This window comes from Tyto alba, unplaced genomic scaffold (assembly GCF_018691265.1).
Source record: "Tyto alba isolate M040663 unplaced genomic scaffold, T.alba_DEE_v4.0 Super-Scaffold_46, whole genome shotgun sequence".
Taxonomy (NCBI): Eukaryota; Metazoa; Chordata; class Aves; order Strigiformes; family Tytonidae; genus Tyto; species Tyto alba.
Genome location: NW_024881322.1, coordinates 12351345 through 12369697, shown reverse-complemented (window position 1 = coordinate 12369697; position 18353 = coordinate 12351345). Strand labels below are relative to the sequence as shown.

Here is an 18353-nt window from a genome sequence, read left to right as displayed (position 1 = left end):
CAGAGTAGGACAGTGAGAAATACAGCCACACCTTAAAAACACCTTCCCCCCACCTCTCCCTTCTTCCTGGGCTTAGCTTTGATCCCAATTTGTCTAACTCCTTCCTCACAGCACCGTGGACTTGAGGGGGGCAGGGTATGGGGGTTACAGTCAGTTCATCACCATTTGTTTCTGCCGCTCCTTTCTCCTCAGGGGGAAGATTCCTCACACTCTTCCCCTACTCCAGTATGGGGTACCTCTCACAGGAGACAGTCCTCCATGATCTTCTCCAATGTGGGTCCTTCCCATGGGCTGAAGCTCTTCACAGACCACTCCAGTGTGGGTCCCTGCCACGGACTGCATACCTCCCAGCAACACTGCTACAGCATGGGCTTCCCTCAGAGTCCCAGCCTTCTTTGGGCGCAGCCCCCTGATCTGGTGTGGGGTCCTCCAACAGGCTGCAGATGGGCATCTGCTCCGCCAGTGACCTCCATGGGCTGCAGAGGGACAGCCTCCCTCCCACCACGGGCTGCAGGGGAGTCTTTGCTCTGACGCATTTCTCCTCCCTCCTCCTCATTTTGTTCCTCTGACCCTGGTGTTTGCACAGGTATTTCCCTCACTCCCCTCCTCCTCTCACTTCAGCTTCTTAAATACGTTACCACCGAGACGCAGCCACTGTCACTAATTGGCTCAGCCTTCACCAGAGGTGGCTTAGACATGGAGCCAGGGGAGCTTTGAGAAGCTTCTCACTGGGGCCATTGCTGTAGTCCCCTCCTGCACGATCAAAACACCACCACACACAACCTCAACACCACACCCCTCACCCTAAGCACGCCCATGAAGAGCCCGTTACCCAAGACCAAATCGGTCCTGCGTGTTTGTCTAGAGTCACGGCTGATCTGCAGGTTGTTTTGTGCAAGGCCTGGGCAGCTCTGGCTTCACCTTCAACCACCCATTAGGTAGCTGAGGCAAGAACTGGCCAGGGACAGTAATCCCCCATAGAGTTTCCCATCCTCAGACCGAAAAACCCACCTCCAAGCCCCAGGCCTGGCATGAGGAGGGGGCCAGAGCTCAGGACACACAAGCGGAGCTGAAGGGCAGTCCCGGTTGCCCCAGGGGGAGCCATTCTGTCAGGAAAGCAAAATGGTCCCCAGAATGGGTCCTTCATGGCCTCAGGGGCCACTGTCCCAGCCACAGCAACTCCCGTTGGTAAGGTCAGCAGCTGCCCGTTACACAAGCTGGCAGCCCTGTGGCTGGCCCACAGCTCTCTGAGCAGCTAGAGCTTCTGACCCCAAGTGTGCTCGGTAGACGAGGACCCGTCAAGGTGAGGCGAGAGCCCACAGTCAGTGGGACGAGCGAGTAAAGTTTCTTGGAACCACTTAGGATGCCTTCACGGCCCTAAAAATGGAAGAGGGCTGACAGGAGCAGCAGCAGCTATGGCAGGGCATGGAGGTCAACCCACCACAGCATGGCGATGAGCCCATGGAGGTGGATCCACCGCGAGAGGAGGAAGAGCCGATGGAGGTGGATCCAGCTGCTGCATGGCTGATGGGGCACTACAGCACCGTGGCCGGGGTGCCTTCCACAGCATGGTGCCCAAAGCACCGCAGGATAGCTGGGTCTCTCGGGGACCCTCCCAAAAGCCACCTCTCAACCGGCAGTGCCACCCCTATGAATGATGCTAGCCCCCAGCGGACCAGCCATGCTGACACCCGGCAGGCTCCTTGGGAAGATGACCCGGCTGCCAAGCCACACATGAGCCCACCTTTCCCACCCATCACACCTGTCCCTCATGTTGGGGGACATCTCTGCTCTGAGCCCTGAGGAAGAGGCAAGGAGAGGGGCTGCCATCTTCTGACCAGCAGTGCCATAGCACCAGGAGAAGTCCCTTGGAGTATGCCAAAGACTGCCAGAGACCACCGAAAATCCACAAAGACCCACAGATACCACTGAACACCACTGAAGACCACCAGAGCCTGCTGGGCTCCTCTGGAGCACCAAGGATACTAGGGCCTGGAGGTGGCATTTTTTTCAGTCTGCAGATGAGAAAGCCAGTGGAGCGTGGCTGTCCTCAGGGAGCTCTCACCTCTGTTACCAAGGTGTGGGGGAAGGTGAAGCCAGACCCACCCTGGCAGTGCACAGAGAAGAGCAGCACATCATCCAAGAAAGTAGATGTCTCTGCTGGTTTTGCCTGGGACAGTTAGTTTTCTTCTTAGTAGCTGGTACAGTGCTCTATTTTGGATTTAGTATGAGAATGCTGTTGACACCACGCTGTTATTTTAGTTGCTGCTAAGCAGTGCTTATGCTAAGGCAAGGATTTTTCAGTTCCTCATCCTCTGCATGGGAGCAGGTGCCCAAGAAGCTGGGAAGGAGCACGGCTGCCAGGACAGCTGGCCCCAGCTGGCCAAAGGAACAGTCCATACCATACAAGCTCATGCCCAGCATGGAAATCTGGGGGAAGAAGCTTCTTGGGCACCCCCAGACTATTCACTGGTGGGGTGGGGTGAAAAGCAGAAGGGGCCTTGACTCTGCCCAAGCACTGCTCAGTAATAACAAAAACATCTCTGCATTGTCAACACTGTTTTCAGCACAAATCCAAAATATAGACCCATACCAGCTACTGTGAGGAAAATTAACTCTGCCCTAGCCAAAACCAGCACAGTGCCCCATCCCTGGAAACATTCAATATGGAGAGACAGCTCTGTCTTTGGAGGAGCAGAAGAATTCTGTTCTGACAGGAAGATATTTTGGGAAGACTGGCCAATAAACAACTAAAAAACAATAAAACCCAATTAAAAATAATTAAAAACAATAAAAACCATAGTAAAAAAAAAAACCCACACAATTTTAAACCCCCCCAAATTCTCTCCTTTCTTCTTTGGCACTTTTGATACAGCACGCAGACTCCTGCACCCCATTCTGGTCTCCTCGGGGCAGGAAAGATGCTGACATACGCGGTGGGGGCCCAGCCTGGTGCCTCGGGGCTGGCGAGGGGCCGGGGCACGTGGGACACACGGACAGGCAGAGGGAATGGCTGCGGTGCAGCTGGGAGGGGAGAAGGCTCAGCCCTGCTCTGGATGCTGATCTAGATGCCAGAACGCTGGAATTGTTTTCCTCACCCAATACCCTGTAGAAAATCATCCTGTTTCTCTCCCACACACACTTCATTATTGCTAGTTTGGGGATTCAGAACAACAAAGGCCTTGTATAAGAAAAAAAAAAAATAAATAAAGAGAACACTTGATTTCTCCTAGCTTGCACCCCTACCCTCTTTGGTAGGATACAAGCCACTGGCTTATCTCTCCTGCCTGCTTCATGAGCCTTGTTGATCAAACAAGATGTATGAGAGCATCCAAACACGAGTGTTCTTTGCCAATGTGCACAGAAAGGGCATTGTATCTCTACTTCATGAGATGTGTGAGAAAAAAGCTTCATCTTAATAGTAGGAATAAAACACGGAAGTGGAACTTTGCCATGAAAGCTAGTTCAATAGAAAAAATTAGCTCTGTGAGATGCTGAGCTCCTCTGGCTTTAAGATCTTTAATCCCACAGCCAGTAGGGAGGGGGACATGGTGTCAACTGCATTTTTACACCTTGGTTTCTAATCAGCAGCACTCTGGTTTCCTCTCACATGGAGCCATGGAGGACTGGCTGGTATCCAGCACAGGCTGCTGGAGCCCAGGGCTTGCAGCAAACCAGGGAACACACTCAACTGACAGTCTTGGTGCCCCACAAGGACTTCCCATCAAGTTTGCTCTGTGCGAAAGTGAAAACACTGGGGCTTTTTGGTTTGGTTTAGGGGCATTTATTTTGTTCTTTTTCTTTTTTCATCTGCTACATCATCTCTCTCCCTCTTCAAGCAAAAAAACTCCCAACTATTGCATCGCTTACTCGTGTATTTTCATGTCCTTCCAGTTCTCTCTTTTTTAACACTTACCTAGCTGTATTGTGCTCACAGACAGTATATGAAACTACATTCAGCACGGCGTCAACATGGGCTAGAGTGAAAGAGCACTCATTCATTCACAGATGAGTTGCAGCTAAATCACTAACAGAGAGAGAAGCAGCAAGGCAGGAAAAGGCAGTTCTGAACATGCACAGGCAGGAGGGCTGCTGAGCAGGGAGCCCAAAGTGAAAATTGCCCTTCTTCAGCTGTTTTAGAAGAAAATGGGGATCCATTTGCTCACCATTAGAATGCAATTTGCTGTATTATTCTTACTGACTACAGCCTTCAAAGCTTTTTCAGTAATGGTCCTAAAAGCAGCAGTGACCAGTTTAGGATCTCATGGGAGGTTTTGAGTACGCACCTGTACTAGTTCCAAACCTGACCTAACTCCTATTTACTTCAGACATAATCAGGAGCAACTGGCCCAACTTCAGTCAGAATCGGGCACTCTGGATCAGGTCTTGAGACATACAGGGCCTGACTCCTTCCACATGTGTCTAGTCAATATGGCAATTCACAGGTGCCATCTACCTTCAGCCCAGGAGACTCGGGACACGTTTACAGGAGGCACTGGGGCATGTTACTCCTCAGGGAAAAGCATCCTGGTCGGGCTTCAGAATTGAAAGCAGCATCGCTGTGGCAACCAAGGGACTGCAGAAAGGCAGACCACATGCACAAAAGGTTGTTCCCAAGCGCAAGAAGCCCTACAGTTGTTGAAACTGGCCTAAAAGACTTAGCAGGAACTGCGCTACACCTTGTTAACTTGTACTCCTCTATCCCGTGCTCCATCGCACAGTACACGCTGGCAGCAGCACTTCTTCAGGTTTGTCCCCTGAAATGCTGTGCAGAAAAAGATGTCTTCCACATACAGTGGGAGACACAAGTATTGCCACAAGCGATGCTGACTGCCAACTTTTATGATGATTTTGTCTATTCCATCTAAGGTATTCATGGCATCAGAAACAGTGTTGGAATTTCGCTGGACTGAGTCACAGGCAACCATGTGTTTCCCTCATCCTTTCCTTCAACAGTTCCCAGTTATGGAGCTTGGAATGATCAGGAAGTGTTCAAGAAAGCAGGAGCGGCAGTGCGAGCCTCAAAGAGCTATCTGAGCCGCCAGCTAAACCCAAACTGCAATGGCAGAATTAGGGAAAGGAACAATTGGGTAGAGAGAGCAGGTTGTCGGGGAACAGGATCAGGAAAAGCAATTGGGGAAGAGGGAACCCTGATGTGAATTTCCTGTTTTTTTACTGTCATATGCTGAATAATAACTCATCCTGTGGCCAATATCACAGCTTTGATTTTTGTTTTCTAATCAATGTCCTGCAGATGTTACTTATGTAAACATGGAATCTGGCACAGTCCCACGAGCAAGCACAGTTTGACCATATCTTTACTAGCGTTTGCTGAGAGAGACTTGGGCTAACTTTACATCTAAAGACTCCCAAACCTTGCATTGATCCATCTGAGAAATATCTTCATTTCCTCTTTAGAATAATTACTTCATGGTTTTACCTTTTCTTGCCTCAGAGAACATGACATCATTTTGTTGGATATTTTGTTGGACATATCTTTGCTCCCTATCAGCATCCACATCAAAGCTGTATCCTAGTGAAGGACTTGCACCCCCTTGCACTCATGGGAAAGGGACAGGAAAAAGGCCATTTTAGATCACTTAATCCCTATGCTAGGAACTAACAGTAACATCTCCTGAAGTGAGCTATTTTTCTCATTTTGTCCAGTTGAAGTCTCAGTGGAAATTAATAGGAAAAATGCTACATTCAAGGAAACATTTTCAATGGCTGATTCTTACTGAAGGTATAACACTCAGAATATGCATATGCCCATCCTGACTGCATAGAAACAAACTTTTACAAGAGAAGGGTGTGATTATGCAACCACGGACATGATATTATGTACAAAAGAACGGTCTGACAAAAGTTGTCTTCAGTCAAAAAACATTCAAGTTTTCTTGCTGCAGTCTTAAAAGGAATAAACACTGATCGACAAGGAGGGCTCAGAATTACTTCAGGGATGAAACCCCAAGCAGCTTTACCAGCAAAGTCAGCACTTCATTAAAGGTTACTTCCCAAAGCTGTACTCCAATACAGAGTTAAGGAGCTAAACATTTTCCAGATGCCTTTTTAATCCTATACTTGATGATAAAGGGCTTGCAATAAACATACTCTGTTTCAGTAAACTGCATGGAAATTATTAACAAAGAAATACAGTGCCAGAAAATACATTTATAATAGTATTTTGGAAAGTATCTGTTCACTTTGCTGTTTATTTTCTTAATTCACTGTGATCTGTTTTTGTTATAATTTCTTCGTTTATTTGTTGATGAAGTTCACAAATGGGATTCATGAAATGAGGCGATTCAACTGTAAGTACTTACTAAGTACTAGTAATTCAACTCTCTTCTGTTTGACTGTAGCCCAAAGATCTCTTTCAGTCTTATCTGCTTTCCTTACAAAACCTGTGCCCATTTATTTTCGAACAGTAAAATGTAGCCCTAGTTTTCTACATTTCTGTCATGAAAATACACTCCTTAACTAGGAGACAGAATACCACAAAAGTGATAAAATCCACATAGACATCTGGGATAGCAAAATCCACTGACCATCAGATTTTCTCTTACTAGTCATGTGAAAAAAGGAATGAGAGCTCAGCCTCAGAAAGGCACTTAAGAAATTGGTTTCCAAAAACCATCACTCAGGCCTTTTGCTGAGAGAGATTTATCAGATATGTCTACAAAAATAAAGTTAAATTTGGACACACTTTAACAGTTTCCCAAAGCATTCTTCAACACTGAGGGTCCTATTTTTGAGTGCCAGTCCAGGAAATTCAGGGTTTCTTGGTTTTTTTCTCTACAACTCAGATCCTGCTGAAATCAGCTGATGTTTCCAGTGCTTCCCAAATGTTTGCCTATGGGATTTCAAACTGGCAGTCAAAAGCAAAAGCACACAAAAATCACAATGTTTGGAATTAGAGCACATCCAGATAATGCCCTTTATTCTGCAGCTGCTGCTTGGTCAGCAGCTACAAAATAATAAAGCCCTACTTGAGAGAGAACAAATAAGCAATCCAAACCACTCAATAGTTTTGTTAAGGCAGTTACAGTATTTCTTAAGGAGACGGGTTTATCTTTGACGCTTTGGTTCTAAGCATGTTGCCTCAACAGAACACACACGTTGACACTACAGAATCAATGAGAAATATCTGAAGCTACCTTTGATTCAAGCAAAAACAGTGAAGTGGCAAAGCAGACCGTATTCCTAAAAACAGTATCTATACAATGAGGCATACTCAACTAGCTGCTCCACTGTTCGCTGTAGACAGTGGCTCTAAGGCTGCTGTTTCTAGTCAGTGAGTTCCTTGCATTTCCCCCGCCAACATAAAAGAAGCAGTAATTTGCTGCCAATATTTGACAAGGCATTACCAGCTGTAGCTAAAAAAAAAAAAAAAAGTTAGATTTTTAACACCTCAATGCAGATTTTAAATTTTTTTAAAGTTCCTGCTTGCTGCCCACCATGAGACTATATTCTATATTGGGGGATAAAATTTCTCAGGCCACTCCTCCACAACACTCACATTGATTGAAATCAGTCATGTAAGTTCCCAAGTTTTATTCCTGGTGTTCAGCTATAGGATCGCATCACTGTCCACAAGTTGAAATAAATAAGAAATTCAGGCTAAACAGATTAGCAAGCAGAGTCTTCACTGACCAGCTTGCTAGAAGCCAAACCCCAGAGAAGGGCACATTTACACGTTTATATTAAAATAAGACGAACAACAGACTGCTCAGCACTGTATCACATTTAAGTGTATGCAGAAGGCACTGTGCATCACAAGATCCCACAAGTTGCTTCCCCTCCTATGAGAAAGAGCATGAAGCGAGACTCTTCCTGTCTAGCACACTGGGCTATTTTTAAAGCACCACCCCTTGGAGTTCAAAAAACCCCATAAAAACAGAAAGCCCTCATCCCTTTGAACTGTCTGGTATTAGAAAGCAAACCATGGGCTGATTTTGGCACATAAATCATATGTTGCATGAGGCTTATTTTAAATTACAGCTTATTACATCACCTTAGCATATATAGTACACCGATTTATGTTCCTTGGACTGCATTCTTTTTTTCATCAAGTCCCATTTATAATTTCTAGGCAAGCAGTATCATAGTAGACAAAGGTTACGTTTATGCTTCAGGATGATCAAACAGCAGGCTAGCTCTGCACTCAATTCCAAATGAATGTGTACAAAGGGTGTCTCTGTGAGACTTTGCAATTAGATGGGAGTCAATCTGCATATTACAATCCATTGTCACCAAGTCCAGTCTCACTACCAGAGGGGAAAACCAAAAGTAGAAATAAGCAAGACAAACACCTTTTAAAGCTCTCTTTCTTGTAGCAACAGAAATACTAATATGTAATAGACAATAATGCATACTGCCATTCAAACAAGGTAATAACAGCATATGTGGTGATACTGCAATGTTCCCAGGCAGCCACTGTGTTCATTTTTACCTCCAGTCATCCTTTGAGAGATTAGATAAAATATTCATCTCTTCATCATCTTGCAAAAGGCGATACGCCGCACTAACGTGGTGATTTTCAAGCACAGACCGGTCATTATATAGAATGGCTGAGTCTGACCTAGCATTTAAAAGAAAACATAGGAAAGGTTATGTTTCTTCACTGTCTAAAGAGTCTCACATTCAGAAGTCTTCCTTTGATCAGCCTCAGTGATTAGTTCTATAGCACAGATACGAACATTTTAAGCGCACTTGTAATACTTTGTTCATTGCTGTTATTCAGTAAAAGAAAACTAAACATCCTAATTCCCCGCAAAATCTATTTCATCAGCTGAGGCTCACCTAGTCTCTTTGTTATGTATTTAAAAAAAAAATGCCAGAAGCTGTGAGAAAGACGTAAATTTAGACTTGAATCAGGAGGCTCTTTTTCAGCACCTGTGTATGTTGGTCTCTAAAAGCCTGACTGTACCCAAGGAAGCAATTGCAAGGAGTGTCCTAATATTGTGTCCAGAACATACAGAAGATACAACTGGACTGCTTTCTGCCATCTGTGCGCTAGACTATGCTGTCTGGAAGGGCAATTACCAGTGGCATAGAGTAAAACCAAAGGTACTTCACGCCTCATTTTAAGTTCTAGGGCATAGATCTGAGATTGGTGAATGGCTAAACTGGTCTGAACACAAAGATCTTGCTGGAAGTTAATGGCAACAGAGGGTAAGTATGACTTGTTACAGTCCCCATTCAGTTCTGCTTCCCAGAAAGCAGTGTCTACTTTTTTCCCCTGCCACTTTATATCCTCTGATGTTCAGTGTTACAGAAATTAAATTACCACCGTCGTTCCTTGAAGTCTTCTATAAGACTATTTGGGAAATAACAGCAGATCCCTAATTCTTGCATGCATAAGCTGTAAGAAGTGGTGTGGCTTGGCCCGGAACAGAGACACAAAGTTCTTTCTACCTTCCCAAGCTTTCCTGAGCACACGTGTGATTTATCCTAGCAACCTTTATGTACCTGCAACACACAGCATGATTCAGGTAACATACTCCAGACATCTAATTTATGGTAAGATGCAACGCATATTAGAAATGCCCAGGTTTGCAGTGTCAGTCAAGGACATCTGGACATTTTGTCATTACTACCAGCATACTCCCATTGTCAAAATCATACACAGACATTAGATAGCCAATTATCACTGCAACTAGAGACTTCACAATCTTTGCACACTTCTGAATTTTGCTGCCATCTTCACCTTCTCCTTCTCTCTTCCCCTAACCCAAAAGCCTTATAGAAGATTCTGAGCTCAAAAAAATATGCTGGTCCAGCCTAGTTTGTGATCAGCTAATTACTGTGTAGCAATTTACAAAGCTTTAAAAAATTATATCCCTGATCAGGTAATGGTAAACATATACCCTTGCTCCAGCTGTGGTTTTTCACTCAAGTAAAAATAGCGTGTGCAGTGTTGGTCTTCACTGATGAATACAGATATCATTGAATTCTTGATTTACGCAGTTAACGTTTGATTCTTCAAATTCAACATGGGGAAAAAACTGTTGAATTATAGTGTCTCCTCCAAAACTATACTTTTGTCAAAATACATCACCCTGTACAGCAACTTGTCTTTGGAAACTTTACCCAGAAATATTTTGGGACCTTCCTTTTTCCTGATTATTAATATGAAACAATGCTCAGGAAGCTAGAATACATGGCGTTCTGTTGTAAAAGGCTGAGCAATAGAAAATTAAATGCAGCCTAAGGAAGTGAACTTTCCTCCTGCAACACTTGAAATCAAAAGCTCCTGTACTTTTCTGGGTGGCTGTGCTGTTATTTTCCAAAGGTTTCCCCCTCCACTTCCCAACCCTTCATCATGCTTTACAGTGGCCTCACCGTGTCTGGATGTGAAAGTTGTTGGTGGTTCCAGTGTGTTCATAGTCATGGATGGCAGCTGCGAAGATCATAGCAAAGATCTCCAGCTCTGTCAGCCAGTGCTGAAAAGAGATTACAGAGCAATCAGATGAGCTGTCATTTTCCCAGGCATAAAGGCTTTTGTCTTTTAAGACAAGTTATCCCCTGCTGACAGTCAGCGCTGCACATCATTGCCTTTCCCCTGCAGCCTGCCAGCTGTTTTAAAGCAAACTTCCCTGGTCGATACACAGGAGCCAAACCAGTGTTTTCCCTGAAGCTTCCTCTAAATAAATTGAACTTCAGGAAAATGGTTTCAGGAGCTAAGAAGGCTTAAGGCAGAGCAAGGGGAAACATGTGCCCTTCTTAAAGAGCAATGTGTGAGGAAGAGAGAGAGGGAAACCTCAGGAAAATCAAGATTCTTCAAGTGGAACTTGATGATACATGTGCAGGGATGCACATACCACCAGGGTATGCATTTTCAGCTCAGTTGACCTGGGTAGCAGAGCCTCAAATACAGAAGAACGTCACTAATTTCCAGTAACTAAAAGTCTTCATCAGTCACTGTATCATGAGGAAAACAGGGAACACCACCTCACAAGGTGTACACCTTGTTCTTTGCTTATCATGTATAGAAATATTTGAGAAAGGCCTGAGGTCTTTTTCTCTAATTGCCTAGCCAAAACCTTATTTTTCAACGCTTAAGTAACTTTTGACTTAGATTTCTAAATGACTCAGAAGCTTTTAATAATTTTCCTCTGAGTTAATCGATCATTTTATGTCTGGTTTTCCACTGGTAACACACAAGGAGTGCTGTTAACATCAAACACATCAGAGACAAAGGGTCTAGATACTGTAGATGCTGTAAAAAAAAATTATGAAATGCTTAACTGTATTACATTTAGAGGATACTTTTACCACAGTGGTTGCCAAATATTTTTGTAACAGCTGTCAACCTGCAAACATTTTGACAGACGTTCATGGACAAACTGCCTTTTAATCCAAAGCCCAATAAAGGCAGCGTGGTTTCATAAATATATTCAAGACATCAGCTGTAGCTCAGGAGCCACTACTGGTCTGCTAACCATGTGCAGGGGAAGCACAGATAACTGTGGGGCTCTGCACACAGCGATCTGTCCCTCTCACAGCCCTCTCTGCATAACCCATGAAGAATGAAGCAAGTCACAGTATTAACAATCTCCTTACGCTAAAGATGCAGTTTGAAAATATTGGCCAGAGGTATTTCACATAATGCCACTGACCATAATCAAAGTAGCTCTTGATATTTTTTTTTTTTTGAGAGAGAGGGAGAGAGAGAGGCAGAGCAGGGTCAAGAGATCAGGAAATAAGCAGACACAGAAACAGAACTATTTTCTCATTTCTACACAATTGGCCCAGGACAGTAACGCTTCCAAATGTGACTTGCGAATAAGGAATGCTTTACAGCTGATGAGGAACATGATTTCAACTTTCAAGCAACAATTTTTGGCAACTGCAATGGGGAAAAAAGGGAACAAGGGTTTCCAGGCTACACGTCTAGATCTGGACTTCCATTCCTCAACTATGTTCTGCCATTTCCCAAAAGGAGAGAGTGAAAATGGTAGAAAAAAATCAGGCACAAGTGCTCAGGAACAGGCAGAGCAAACCTACATGATGCATGCAGAACTACTAGGGGACATGCCCAGCTAATCTCATGCAACCACTTCAGACCTTCTGGACATCATCTGACAAGTCCCACTCCAGCATAAACTTATGACCCAAGTCTTAAAACATCACTAAGGCAATGAGCTCTGTGCTTGAGGTCTCCCATCTCATCACTTAAGACATATACAGGAAGAGTGCTAACTTTCATGCCCTATCAAAGCATTGCTTGTTGAACAAGTTCAGGTAATGTCGGTTTTCAAGTAGGGTGTCACACACCTGATGAGAGGTATTAAATATCATAACAGTCTTTGAGGAAGAACACTCAGAATACAGACTGAGATTACAGTTGTGAACTGTGGGTAATAAATAAATCAGTAGAAGTAGCACAAAGTCAAAACAGGCTTGTGAGTAACAGGAGGAAAATAGCAGGTAAGTAATTGGAACCTTTTAGTCCCTTTTTTCTGCTACAACCTTGCAAGGAAAAGCAAACAAGATGGCAAAGAGCCTGCAGAGAACGGATGCAATCTCCATCAGAGCGGTGATATTACCTTTCACTACTCTGTGATGGACTTCATCTTGGGAACAGAGAGCTAGTTTTAAAGAACAAAGCCATCAAGAACTATTGAGAAAGCAGCAGGACACCGTGACAGGTGAAAAGAGTGAAGAAATGGGAATGTTTTTCATTTCTAAAGGGTTGAGAAAAACAATCCAGAACAAAACCTTCAAATTCTCTGCAATGTTAGGGAGTGGGGGATGGCGGGGGAAGAAGGCATGAAAGAACAAGTATTGGCTTCCAGAGCAGAAACAAAAAAGGGGTAATGAGGCATGATTGTCTTTCACAAACATAAAATAAATATGAAGAATTAGCTACTAAGGCAAGTCATTGGCATGTAAACAAAGGGATCGGTGCATACAGAAAGAAAAAGGAAGAGGAAAGAAAAGTGTTTCCAAATCTAACAGATGGATGCATTTCCAAGAAAATGCTACAAAGCAAAGACAGCAATAATTAGCTTGTTTCCTTCCCCAGAGTTTACAGTCTTTTATTCCAAAGTAGTTATCATTTTCAGAGCCCATGACAATCTGTTTATTAATCCCAATAGTTAAGAGAGGAGGATCTCACTTCTCTTTGGTACAAACAGATGTGACAGAAGTCCTGCACTTCTCCAGTTTTACAGGTCTGCTGTAGGAAATATTCTCCTCTAATTCTCGACAGTGTCAGAAAAAGAACTCTTAAGCTGTACCATTTGCACCTCATTGTCTGGTTTCACAATGAAATCATATGGTAATTACTAATAATTATGAAGATTAATCAGAAAATAATACCAAAGAAAGTAATAATCACATCTGAACAACAGAGTTAAATAAAGGAAATAATGAAATGAGCAAAAAGTGTGTCAGCTCTTAGAAGATCTACACATCATGCCTGTATACCAATAAGAGATAAACATCCAAGTAATTCCAAATTCTCTTTCAACGTTATGTCTATGAGGGGACCCAAAATATTCTAGTTTGTATGATAAAGTATAATGAATTCATTCCAAGGCATTATCCTGAGGAAGAAAAAATCAAGTAAAACAAAGTAAAGAGATTTCAGGCAGTGAACATGATTAGCGGGAAAGAAGATTTTCTAATTGAAAAGAGAAGAAAAAAGAAGCCTGGAACAAAACTGTTGAGAGACCTTGCAAATAACAGGGAGCATGACAAAGGCAAATGAACCAGTTAAAGATAAACCAGACAATTCTTCCCTTTGAGATTAGAACAAAGTACCACTATACAGATTAATTAAATCTGAAAAAAAGTACTTTTTCCATATTGAAAATAACTAGTTAACAAGATGAGGGGTTTCTCTATTTTACTGTATGATTTTTTCACAAGTCTTTGTCTTCATACCAGTAAAGAATTAAACCAATGGCCCCAACATGCCTTCTGAAGCCAAAGTCTTGTGCTGCAGCATGTCCAAGTTCCTTGCATAAATATTGTGAAAGTGATGAACTAAAAACTACATATGCTAGAGTAAGGATAAGATATTGATGTGATCAAATTCTAGAAACAGGAAGATGTCCCCTACCTTTCTTTACCATCTGTGAACATACTGAGCATGTTAGAAGTTAGTCCTGCTGTGAGCAGGAGGTTAGGATCAATGACCCCTAGAGGATCATTTTCAAACTACATCACTGAGATGGGTTGCATCCTGCAGGAGAGATGGGGTGGAAACTAAGAAAATAAGAAAAAATCCACCAAACCTCAAAGTCAAAAAAAGCATTCTAACAAGGGAAGGAAAGCTGAAGTGTCACTGTTGGCACACAGTGCTGCTCGTCCCTTTTCCCTGGTAGCATGAGAGTGGTTTCTTATTGTACTACATTAGATCCCAATCCAAATGCCATATATAATTTCGCTGTGGGAACAATTAGTGTTTGGGATTATTCCTGGGAAGCACCAGACACTTCACAACATCCTCCAGAGTGCCACTCCATCATAACGGTCTGCAGGGGCTACTCTGAGCGTAGCTTGTGACAGCAGGAACACAAAAGCAAAGGACTCAGCTCAGGCAAATGGGTCACTGGCTCCAGCGCCAGCACGTACCTCTGCTCACAAGCACACACATTTTAGTTTCCCTTTCATAGATGTAAACCTGGAATATGCACGTTCTCTGACCCCTGCACATACTTCAGAAGGTTGTTTCCTCTGAAACAGAGAGGAACAATACTGCAGAGAGCTTAAAAAAGAAAGTATTTTAATACCAAAGGGCTCTTGTTTGTCACTTCCAACATCAGGCGTCACAAGAGCAGGTGACTTTGAAAGGCGTGTGGACACAGGGAATGAACGAGAGGAAACCTCAAAAGATATACGCTAGAGGAGGACAGTTTCTGCATTTGCTGCCAGGTTGAGAGAAGGCCGAAACACATTACAGGGAGAATTGAAGATGGATATTTTTCCATTTCTTGGTTTTGCTTCTCAGTCGGATTGGAGCCTGGGATACACACAGCTTTAGCACTTTGTTTCTGCAATTTCCTTCAAAGCCTCCACAACACATTATGGTGCTGCAGTCTGCATGCAGCACAGCAGCCCTGGCTGAATAGTCCCCAGAAGCTGTTTGCAAGCGGTGTTCCCACTGAGGTATCACTGGGCTGTTTTTAACGATGCTAATAATGCACAAAAGCCTGTTAGTGTTTTACACGACATACTTTCAGAGTGATCTGTCTTTCACCTGGACTAACACCTTTATATCAGAGAAGCATACTTGATAAAAGCAGAGGAAAAGCAAGTAAACTGAAATAGTTTCATCCTCTTCAACTTTCAGAAAACATGTTTTACAATCTCAAAGATGATATGAGCTAAGAGAAGTGGCTGCACTACTTTCAAATGTCTACATCTTCCTGTGAAACTGTGCAAAAGTATAGTGCTGAATACATAGGCATTGTAAATATTATTATTACTATTATTGACATATGGTGAAGAGGCAGGCAAATTCATCTCTCACTTCCAGTATCACCAGTGGGATTATGAAGTCAGAGACCCCCATGTTATTTCTGCAATACCTTCTTCTCCTTTATTCCCAAGAAGCAAAACCCAATTTTGTATTCAGGAGGAAGTTCATGAAGAACCAAAGTTAATTTGCTCAAAGACTAATTGTACTGAGTAATTTATTAAGTTGACTCAAGAAAAATTATCCAAGTCTTTAAACAATAGGCAATCTAAAATTGTGCACGAGAAAAGAAGAAATAATGCAATCTGATGAAAAAGGAAGGAGGATTATACCTCTCTAATCTATCAGTTAGATCAAGCTCATAGAGGCAGTCATGCTCTCCAGTTAATCTCCTCCAGAGAGTCACAGTCGCACTGGGCTAAGTATTCACAAGCACAGTCATATCAGAACATTTTCCAATAAAGATAACTTGCCCATGAACTCAGGCCAAGGAAATGCCCTAGAGACAAGCTGCCTTCTGACCATTAAGAGTTAAGTCTACTGTTTTATTCCTGGTCATGCGGCATCATGGCAACAAGTATGGTATGAATATGGAAAAGCTCTCCATCATCCCCCATAGAAGGCTGGGGGAAGAAGCAGCAAGTGGGGGACCTTCAGAGTGGTGGTGTCACCATGAATGACCAGCTTTCTATGCCGAGCATGACCTCGTATGGTATGAAGTGTCCCTTTGGTCAGCTGGGCTCACCTGTCCCAGCAGCAGTGCTCCTTCCCAGCTTCTTGGGCACCCCCAGACTATTCACTGGTGGGGTGGGGTGAGAAGCAGAAGGGGCCTTGACTCTGCCCAAGCACTGCTCAGCAATAACAAAAACATCTCTGCATTGTCAACACTGTTTTCAGCACAAATCCAAAATATAGACCCATACCAGCTACTGTGAAGAAAATTAACTCTGTCCCAACCAAAATCAGAACAATGTCCCATTCCTGGAAACATTCAAATTGGAGAGACAGCTCTTCCTTTGGGGAGAAGAATTCCATTCAGACAGGAAGCTGTATTGGCAAGACTGGCCAATAAACAATTAAAAAACAAGAAAACTCAGTTAAAGATCACTAAAAACCCAAGAAAAACCCAAGGAAAAAAAAAAAAAAAAACAAAACCAACATTTTAAAAACCAAAAAATGCTCTCCTCTCTTCTTTGGCAAGAAGGCAGGAGCTGCAGTGAGAGCCTATCTCTGCTGATCTGGGTTCACCTATGTGCTCTTCACCACAAAGACTCCCTGCACCTGGAAGTGCTTACCTTGGCTGCTCCTGCACACTTGTTAGTGAAGAGACCTCAGTGAAATGAAGCACAATGGAAGATAATTGCCTGTATTCAAATACCAGCCACAGAGCGAGCAAGCAACCAGTGAATGGCCGTGGTGTAACAAGAGAGAACAGTGTAAGATGTTGAATAGATGAACCTCCCTTTCACTGACACCTTTGCCTCTACACTTCTGCCAATGCAAGGGCCAAGTGAAAATGAGACGCTGGGAAAAGGTGAAGCAAACAACAGGTGGAAAAGAGCAGCCACACGGGATCAGACTAAAAGTAATTTATCTCCCTTTTCTGTCTGTGGCAGTAACCAGGAGTAAGAAGAGGAAGAGAATGAGATAGAAATGTATCCTGTACACATTAAGCCTTCCCTACCATTTATTCTCCCCACCAAGTGGGCCTGCAACTTTCTGAGCCGCCAGCTAAACCCAAACTGCAATGGCTGATCACCACCCTGGAATCCGTCTGCCTTCAATTGCTCTAGTCCAGCTTCAAACCTATTTCTGTTTGTCTTGACAACCACTGTGGGAACATACTGTGCACTAAGTATTTTTCTTCAAGCCTTCTATCCATTCCTGTCCTTGTTGTCAGATTTTAGCTGTCTGTAGGTTTCTATGTAAGCCAGGTCAGCTGGTTTTGCTGTAGAGACTGGCTGGTGATCAGCATCTCCAGAGCATGGCTCCTGTCATCCCCAGGTAAGTGGAATGAATTGTCCTTTGGAGGTACTGCCTTGCTCTCTTAAGTACGAAGAAAGCTTAGACAATTTGCTTCTGCACATTAGTTGAAATGAATTCCAACAAAAGTGTGTTGGCAGAACCTCCCAGGAGATCTGTGGCAGAGTGAAAAACTGAGCTTGGGTTGCTCATTCATCCTCTTTTAGATTACTGTTAAAAGAATTATTGACATCTTCACCTACCTTCTATTTCTAAATAATCCTAAATCTCTACTTTCATTAGCACAACCATATCAAAATGAAGTCTGTCTACAGTGCAAATGGGTTCCACTGTGGATAATCATAATCTCCTTATTGACAAAAACTGTTGTAATCTCATTATATATTCAGGATGCCAACTCCCGTACTTACCGCTACGCCTGTCTTGAAAAGGAGGTAATGGACCGTCTGTGTCACATCTGCGGCGTGCATTAAGTTGTGATAAGGATTTTTGTGTTTGCTGTAGCCAACCTCCAGGGCTTCCACAAAGGACACCAGGGCAGAAATGGGGATCTGAGTAAAGCAGCACAGAATTAAAAACAAAATAATCACCTTTAAAGGCTGGCATTTGGAGGGGAACATTTTCATAAGAGGTCCAAAAGAGTAGTTTGTACTTCACAAATAAATAATATGCTAAACCATCTGAAACAGGCACTCGAGAGAGTTACTTCCTCAAACTGGCCTTCTCATCCCTAATTATGTTATGGATAAATCATTCCCTCACATAAACACACACAAGTAGGTATACTATGAAATGCTGTCTGGAAGTCACATGCAGTATGAAAAGTAATAGACAGCACTTGATTGATTGCCCCCGGAGAAATATTTCTAATTAGGCCACAAGCATCTGTCTGTTCCCCTCACAACCCAATGGAATATATCTCTGATTTACTATTCACATT

At 43.3% G+C, this 18353-nt stretch overlaps 1 protein-coding gene across 7 annotated transcripts in view; it reads right to left on the bottom strand.

The window, feature by feature from the left end:
* Positions 1-18353, bottom strand: part of PDE1C (phosphodiesterase 1C) — a 304380-nt gene that overhangs the window by 56927 nt on the left and 229100 nt on the right. For all 7 annotated transcript variants that reach the window (XM_032997371.2, XM_032997374.2, XM_032997376.2 and 4 more), the window contains 3 exons: positions 17824-17964; positions 10345-10445; positions 8453-8581 (listed from right to left, as the gene is read on the bottom strand). In XM_032997371.2, coding sequence (XP_032853262.1) covers positions 8453-8581; positions 10345-10445; positions 17824-17964 — 371 coding nt within the window. The remainder of the gene's footprint in view (positions 1-8452; positions 8582-10344; positions 10446-17823; positions 17965-18353) is intronic.